This window comes from Rutidosis leptorrhynchoides, chromosome 3 (genome assembly GCF_046630445.1).
Source record: "Rutidosis leptorrhynchoides isolate AG116_Rl617_1_P2 chromosome 3, CSIRO_AGI_Rlap_v1, whole genome shotgun sequence".
NCBI lineage: Eukaryota > Viridiplantae > Streptophyta > Magnoliopsida > Asterales > Asteraceae > Rutidosis > Rutidosis leptorrhynchoides.
In genome coordinates, this window is record NC_092335.1 from 621,503,127 (window position 1) to 621,511,178 (window position 8,052).

Genomic DNA, 8,052 nt, shown 5'->3' on the forward strand with positions numbered 1-8,052 from the left:
GATATTGTCGAAGATATTGTCTAATAGTTATATTGGTAATGGTAATAATGGTAACGGTAATGTTAATGTTAAGCTGAATTTGCCCTTTTATATAAACAATAAAATTCATATTTCTGTGCCGAAGAAGTCAAAGTTAATGTGTCACCTTTATTGGACTAAAATTGATTAATTAATTGATGGGTGGACGTCCATTTTGAATTCAAATATCATAAAATTCCAAAAACTTGACCAACTCCAACAATTTCCCATTTTCCTTTCACTGTTTTTCATGATTTCAAGTTTTTTTCTCCCATGAAAAAATGTCAATTTTAGGAAAAACCAACAACAATGAAAACCTTGGTTCATCATCTTTCCATGAATTCAAAAAACAAGCTTCTTTCTTCCTTAAAGAAAAAATTAAGACTGCTAGATTAGCTTTGACAGATGTCACCCCTGCACAAATGTAATCACTTCATCTTCACTTATTCAATTATTTATCTGTTATTATTTATTTTTGGTTAACTAAAATTTTGACTTTTTCAAAATATGTATGTTTAACTTAAGATTGGTTGAAGAGTCAACAAATGGAAATCCATGGGCACCAGATGCAAAAACCTTAAAGATGATATCAAAAGCTGCTTTTGAAATTGATGATTACTGGAGAATAGTTAATGTTCTTCACAACAGGTTTTTTGAATTATTTTCTCTATGGGTTAATACTAGAGTCAAGGTTTGTGTTCTTGAGTGTTGACTTCTTTAGTCAAACTTTCAGATTGGTGAGATTTGATGCAAACAATTGGAGGATATCATATAAAGCTGTGTTGGTATTAGAACACTTGTTGACACATGGCCCAGAAAGTGTTGCTCAAGAGTTTCAGACACACAAAGATGTTCTTCAACAGATGACTTGCTTTCAATATATTGATGAAAAAGGGTACCTTTTTTTTTCTTTTCCTTTTTATGTATGTTATGAAAAAATCTAGTATATATTGTGAATTTAGCCTTTTCCTGATCAAGATCCTGTTATTTAACCTTAAAGATCATATTTTTATTAGCTTTATGCATATTTAATGTTGTTGTATTGTGTAGTTCAATCCTATTCTTGCTTTTTTCAATAAAAAATATGTTTTTTTGTTAATCTTTATGGTTAATTTAGCTTCTTCATGATAGGGGTCCTATGATTTTATTGTTATGTATGGTGTAGATTCAATTGGTGGCTTACTGTAAGATTGAAATCAGAAAAAACCTTGAATTTTCTGAATGAAGTGAATTTTCCTAATTTGGAACCTGTTATTTAACCATAAAGATCATATTTTTATTACTAGCTTTTTGCATATTAAATGGTGTTGTATGGTGTATTTCAATTGTTGACTTGCTTTTTACAGTTTGAATTGTGTTTTTTAATCTTTATGTTTGATTTAGCTTCTTCATGATATGGGTAAAATGATTTTACTATAAAGATATGATCTTTTTTTTAACCTTTTTCAATGTTTATTGTGATGTATGGTGTAGATTCAATTGGGGGCTTACTGTAAGAATGAAATCAGAAAGAATCTTGAAATTTCTGAATGAAGTGAATGCCCTGAAAGAAGAAAGGGCAAGAGCAAGGAAATTAAGCAGAGGAATTGAAGGATTTGGGAGCTTTAACCATAGAGTTTCATCCGAAAATGGTGTCCTACAACAATCTTTTGTCGAAAAATACAAAAGGTCTAATTCCCAATTCATAGAAAATCAAAATCGTGAAGAAAACCAAATCTTACCGATGATCCAAGATGGGAAATTGGATTTAGGAAACGTCGTTAAGAATAAGACCGAGCATTTGGGTTCTAACGGATCTAGTGACAGCATACCGATAGAAAAGTTAGAAAGTCAATGGAGTTTGAAAGAAAATATGACTCCAAAAGATGAACATGTTCTTGTTAATAAGGAAATAGAGGAGGGGAATTGTGTAGGGGAATCTAATCCTTTATTGGGTGATGAGAAAAATAAATCATGGAAAATGGAAGACGTTGAAGAAGACGATCATCCATTCAATGATGAAGGAAATGATACGAAAACGTTTCTTATATGATTACATGATCAAATGGAGCAACACAAAATTGTCTGCTGGTTTGATTACTTCTTGTAGCATTTCTCTTGCTATAAGAATGTGATGTTTAGGGTAGAGACTATATTTGAATTATGATGTTGTGTGATAAAATCAATAAAAAAGAATAGGATTGGATCTATGGTTAAATGACTAGATCTCTTGACATGGTGATGTTGAATATTTATGTACTGAAAGCTTTTAAAAGTATATTCTTATGTCTGCTAAAAGCCTATAATAATAAAAGTAGATTCGGATCTAAGATCTTATGTTATGTGATAATCATGTGATCCCTATAATCACATGTGATGTGATAACTTCAGATAACTCTAGGATTGGATATGTGGTTCTTGCATATTTGTCCTACAATATTCAGTTCTGTTAGGGCTGTCGTTAATGCGCTTTAATGTGTTGTACAGTTTCTTAACCGTCATCTTGAAAGTGACAAGTAACCTCTATGTGCAATACAGTTTTGTGTGGGCCCTAAGGGTCGTCGTTAGCAATATCCATATATAAATCACACACAAGCATTCATGAACAAGTAGAGGTGGAATTTTCGACCCATTATAGCATGAATGGTTTAAATTGGGTTGTTTATAAACTTAAATGGGTCAGATGAGACAAACGGGTCAAACAAGCTGAATGTTTTCAGAAGTGTATTTTCAATGCTTTCTACCTAAATTATAAAATTTTGATTATTATTGCCATGTAAAATACTTGTGTAACCTTGTTAAATGCATTATTACTGTATATAAGATATCAGAAAATGTACAAAGAAGGGTTTACATGACCCAACAGGTTTTGTCCGAAACCAAATATATATCATCTTTATGGACGAGTTTTATTTTCTAACAACTTCCATAGTTGTTCAATAAAAAAGCTCACTGAAAGATCAGTTAAGCTTCACAGTGAATTTGAGCATGCAACATCATATAGCTTGATTGCGAAAATCGTTTGGTATCTGTTTTTATTTTTATATTTGATTCTTTTGAAGGTTTGACATGAGAACTTCAAATTAAATCTTATTTGCTTTTACGTTTCATGTGATAAAGCATAAGAATCAGATTCAGGTGGAAATAAAATGATAATCGACAGCTTTCAGATGGCAACCTTTTTTTGCATTTACTTCTATTAATGTCTTTATATTACAAACAATGTTTCCGTTTTGTTTTCATGACCCATATGATCTGTCAGGAATAAACCCAAACCCAATTTATCGTAAATGGGTCAAAATTGCGACCTCAATAAAACTGGTCAATGACTTCTCTTTATTCTAGGATAAGAGGAAGGATTGTCTACATCTTACATCCCCATATCCCACTTTTGTGGGATTGGGATTTTTTGTTGTGGTGGTGGTGTTGTTGTAGTAGGGTAAATGAAAATAATGGTTTATTGACCAGTTTCCACGGGCTTTCGATAACCGGCTTGTGGTCTTCGATTAAAGCTTCGCTAGTACTGAAAGACGACTAACTAAATGAGAACTTTTGTTGGTTGTTGACCAACGAAAAGAAATGGGATTGTGTCAACTTTGTTCACGACATGTTGATATTGATTGAGTAGGATGGACTTTTGATTACTGAATCCATCCATAAACCTAGAGTTTCCATTTTCCAGGCAAGCATCTTAGACTATTCCTTTCCATTTTTCAGCTGAACAGAAAGGGGAAACGATACTGATTGCCGACGCTAACGGAGACAGACAGCTGCGTGAGTGGGATGAGCGAAGATGAACAGGAGGGGGGGGGGGGGGGGGGGGGGGGGGGGTTCAAGAACCATGTTTTCAGAGAAGTGGCGGTCCGAATCTTATCTGAACTGTGAACTGCGACCTCTATTCTGTCAAGGTTGGTGACATACTTGATGATTTGCTTAGTAACCTAACCTTCACGATCAGGAGCAATGTATAGCTGCATTTTGGCAGCAGCAACAGCATGAGGTGCATTATTGACTAGATTTAAATACCTCCACAGTAGATATATCTTACCTTGATCCAGGTTTATTTAGTCTTAAAGGGCTTCTGAGTTACTATATCATCTTCATTCAGTTGTTAGTGATTACTGCAGGTTATATAATAATTATTTATATTTATATTTATTATTATAATTAAAGGTCATATCACATAGGGATGTTAATTTAGAGGTGGGATTCAGAAACCAATAAACTCGTTAAAGAAGAATCCATGAGTCCAGTTCTTGATTTTTGTCCATCAATAATCCATGAGTACCACAACTGATTCAGTCAGTCAGTTAACATATAATACAGGGACACAAAATAATAAAATGATTTAAAAGAGATTCATACAACATTATCAGCAACACTTTCTTAAATGAAACACATGCAAGATCAATAGCTAAAAATCAGTAATTCAAAACCTAAAGTGATGAATAAAGGTGTACCATTTGTGATTACACTTTCTTGTAACATTATAAAGACTTCACTGAACAACTTTGCATATATCTTCATATTCGATAGCCTGAATAACTCTCCCATCATATATTCCCTTCTCAATCTGCACTTTCGCACAAAACTTATCCGTATCAACAGACAACAACCTCGCATTCGACCCTCGATACGCACCATTAACAACCCTAACAACCCCACCAATTTGAGGTATAACCGTTTCAAGCTCTTCTTGATCCACCCTCAACTTATGCTTACTCTCAACCATCTCGATTTCACCAACATACTTATCAATCACCTTTCGAACAACACCTTTTTGCTTATAATAACCTTTATCCTTCAAATCTTTACTCATTACCTTCACAACAATCCCTTCACACAACCAATAATCTTTCCGATTACTCCTCTCTTTCGCTTTCTCTTCCTCCTTAATCAACTCATCCAAAGCCGACCCACGACCCGTTTTACCCCCCTTATCTTTACCCACCTTCTCAACACTAACTCCATCATCAAAAACGAATCTCGAACCACTACCTTCACCTTTCTCTTTAACCACATTCTTATTCAAAGAACCGATACTAAGCTTGATCTTCTTCTCACCACCTTCATCCGACCTCACCAACAATTTCGCCTCTTCATTCTCCAAACTTTTATCACCTAAACTCCCTCCTAATTGTTCGGCCCGTTCAATTTGCTTCCTAATCTCCCTCTCTTGCTTCTCCTCATCAACAATATCCGCTTTCGCCCTTTTATTCTTCAAATTCTCTTTAAAAATCGTCTCCGAATCCCTATCAATATACGTAATAAACCACCCTTTCGGCGTCTCCTCAACCTTACACTTGCCCGTTTTCCCCAAATACTTAACGAACTCCGTCAACGTAGCCCATTGAGTCGAATTCATATGCACATGATGCCTATCATTAATATACTCATTATAAACAACCGTAGCCGCAACTCGACTAAACCTATGACTACGTTTCATATGCTCCATAAACAACGATTCGAACTCTTCCGAATAACCTTCAACGATACGATGAGGGTTTTGACCAAAAACTTCCATTTGACGCTGATGGCTTTCACTCATACAGTGACATTTGAATCCGTTTTCATCACGGCATTGTTTCTGACACATCTGACAGTACCATCGGAGTTTTTGTAGTCCTTTTGCTTTGATTCGATTTGCGATTGCTTTCGGTGTTAAAAAATCGTTTTTACCCATTGATAATTTGAGATTGAATTTAGGGTTTTATCAAGTACGATTGCAACTAGGGTTTGCAAATTAGAGAAATTGAAATTGAAATTGAAAATTGGATGATTGGAGCTTACTAGATGATTCGGATGGTCTGAATCGAGGTTTTGAGATGGGAGATCCGATCGGTTGATTGCAGTGGATATGAGAAACGGGGTCTTGCAAATTTGGGGAAGAACGTCGATATACTCCGTACCTACTATTTTTAACATTATTTTTATTTTATTTTTATTAAGAACAATAAGAATAGAATGTTTAAATATAATTTAGGGCCCGTTTCTTTTTAACTTATTGGGCTGAGTTGAATGGACTGCTTATTCGGTCACCAACTATGTCCGTTTACTTCCAACTTAATTCCAAATGAGGTGCTAAATTCAATGCTTATTGGTCAGTTGAAAAGGGAGTGTCCTCCCCATTCAACCAAAATTGTGACTATTATACCCTCTTTCATCCGTCAAGATCCATTTATCTCTAAATCAAAGCACCCAAAATAAATTCACTTCAAATTAAAAACCTCATAATCCTAATCTGCTAAACCCAAATGAAAAACCTCATCCCCAATCAAATTATAGAAAAGAGAAAGCCAGATTAAAAAATAAAGAGAAAGAAAAGTTAAATAACTATATGAAACTGCTATTTTCATATCAAAAATCTCGTAGAATCAAAGCTATGAAAGCCCGACTATAGATGGTGGTGGTGGTCTGGTGACGATGGAAAAGAGCTGTAGTGGTGAAGAAAAACTGAAAAGGTTTAGATGATGATGGTAGTATATCACAACGAGTATTAAGAATCTAGAATTATCTATACGAGGACACGTTGACACTTCCATTTTCAAAATTTTAAAATAGCCATTTTAATGTGTTGGTTTATTGTTGAGTTTGATTGTATAGAATGATCCATAATTCATACGGAGTAATTTATTTGGTCCAAGATCGGTTGATTGGTATATTATACTCCGTAAGAATGTTGTTTTATTTTTCACTTTGGTTTATATTTATTTTTGTATCTGAGTTGGTGATTTGAATTATTATATAGTTTAAGGGTAAAATTGTCTTTTTAGTTATTCAGACTATTTATTCAGCACAATAAGTAAACAACATTATTCATTAACTGATTACTGCATATAGTCATTCTATATTCATACTGTCATCTTTATCCATATGTAACTTAATGATAAAACAAGTAAACAGGCCCTAATCTTATACATCTGGGCTAGGAAATAATTTGTCTCCTAATAGTCTAAGGTTGCGTTTAATAATTTGTCTCGTAATAGTCTAAGGTTGCGTTTGATAAACTTGAATGATTTAACGTTAAATAGTTTTATGATCTGAATGATTGGACGTTTTCGAATCCGAATGAAAATATGTTGTTTGATAATCATATTGAATAAACAATATGAATTGGATAAAATTGCTTTATTAACGTGTTCTATGAAAAAAAAACAATTTACTTGTTTGTTAAATTTTCTCGATATGATTTGAGGAAGATATTATCGAAAATTTAGATGCTTAAAGGCAAAAAAGTGTTTTAACTCTGAATGGTTCAGCACTGAATGCTCAACCATTCAGCATCATATGTCATTCAGAGCTCAGAAACAAACACGTTGAATGCTGAATGGTTCAACATTCAACGCTGAACAATTCAATTGATAGGTAAACAAACACACCCTAAGGCGGAAGGCAAAAACATCCGTACATGAAGGGAAACTCGAAACCCGATATTCTTAGGTCGGGTTCGGGCCGGATATGGGCTGGTTTTCAGTTTTTTTCGCGATTTTGGGTTCGGGAATAGTTTGACACAAACCTGATTATCTGCCCTGTATAACCGAAAAAAGTATTGAGTCTATATACTTGCCCGTAAACCCGATATCCCATCCCATAATCCCAATTATTTGGTCCGTATACCCCATTACTCAGCCCTTACACTAGAAAAAAACACTCGAATACCCCCTGAGAAAAACCCGTTTACCCAATAGTTCGTAAGTAAATGGGGACCTGGTTACCCGTGAGAAAACTCGTTTACCCGTTAGTTGGTAACTTTATGGAGACTCGGTGATTTCGGGTCCGAGTTCGGGATGGGTTTTTTATTCTGGTTCGGGTCCTGGATTACCTAAACCCAGTCTAAACCTGACCTGATGCCATCACTAAAGGCCAGCCATAGCTATCTCATCTAGAACCCTTGCGGTATATGTATAATTTAGGGGAAATTGGTCAAAATATCCTTATTTCTTAATGTATTTTAACAATATACCTTCAGAAAATCGTAATTGCAAAAATGTCCTCGGATCACTCACCATGCACGGTGCGTAATAGCTTGTGTGTGGTGTGTTTTACTGAGATATT

General features: G+C 34.6%; 2 protein-coding genes across 2 annotated transcripts; one reads left to right on the forward strand and one right to left on the reverse strand.

The window, feature by feature from the left end:
- The first annotated feature begins 214 nt into the window (after positions 1-214).
- Positions 215-2,327, forward strand: LOC139898951 (uncharacterized). Its single transcript, XM_071881756.1, has 4 exons — positions 215-442; positions 544-666; positions 752-913; positions 1,492-2,327. The coding sequence occupies exons 1-4, from the start codon at positions 300-302 to the stop codon at positions 2,048-2,050; spliced, it is 987 nt and encodes a 328-aa protein (XP_071737857.1). The 5' UTR covers positions 215-299; the 3' UTR covers positions 2,051-2,327.
- A 1,935-nt stretch (positions 2,328-4,262) lies between these two features.
- Positions 4,263-5,921, reverse strand: LOC139898952 (KIN17-like protein). The gene has a single exon (XM_071881757.1). It carries the CDS (start codon positions 5,678-5,680, stop codon positions 4,496-4,498), a length of 1,185 nt encoding a protein of 394 aa, XP_071737858.1. The 5' UTR covers positions 5,681-5,921; the 3' UTR covers positions 4,263-4,495.
- Between the last annotated feature and the right edge of the window lie 2,131 nt (positions 5,922-8,052).

Coding starts and splice junctions, on each gene's coding strand:
- LOC139898951 (XM_071881756.1), top strand. CDS start 300: ATGTCAATTTTAGGAAAAACCAACAACAATGAAAACCTTGGTTCATCA. Junction 443..543: donor GATGTCACCCCTGCACAAAT/GTAATCACTTCA, acceptor GTTTAACTTAAG/ATTGGTTGAAGAGTCAACAA. Junction 914..1,491: donor CAATATATTGATGAAAAAGG/GTACCTTTTTTT, acceptor TGTATGGTGTAG/ATTCAATTGGGGGCTTACTG.
- LOC139898952 (XM_071881757.1), bottom strand. CDS start 5,680: ATGGGTAAAAACGATTTTTTAACACCGAAAGCAATCGCAAATCGAATC.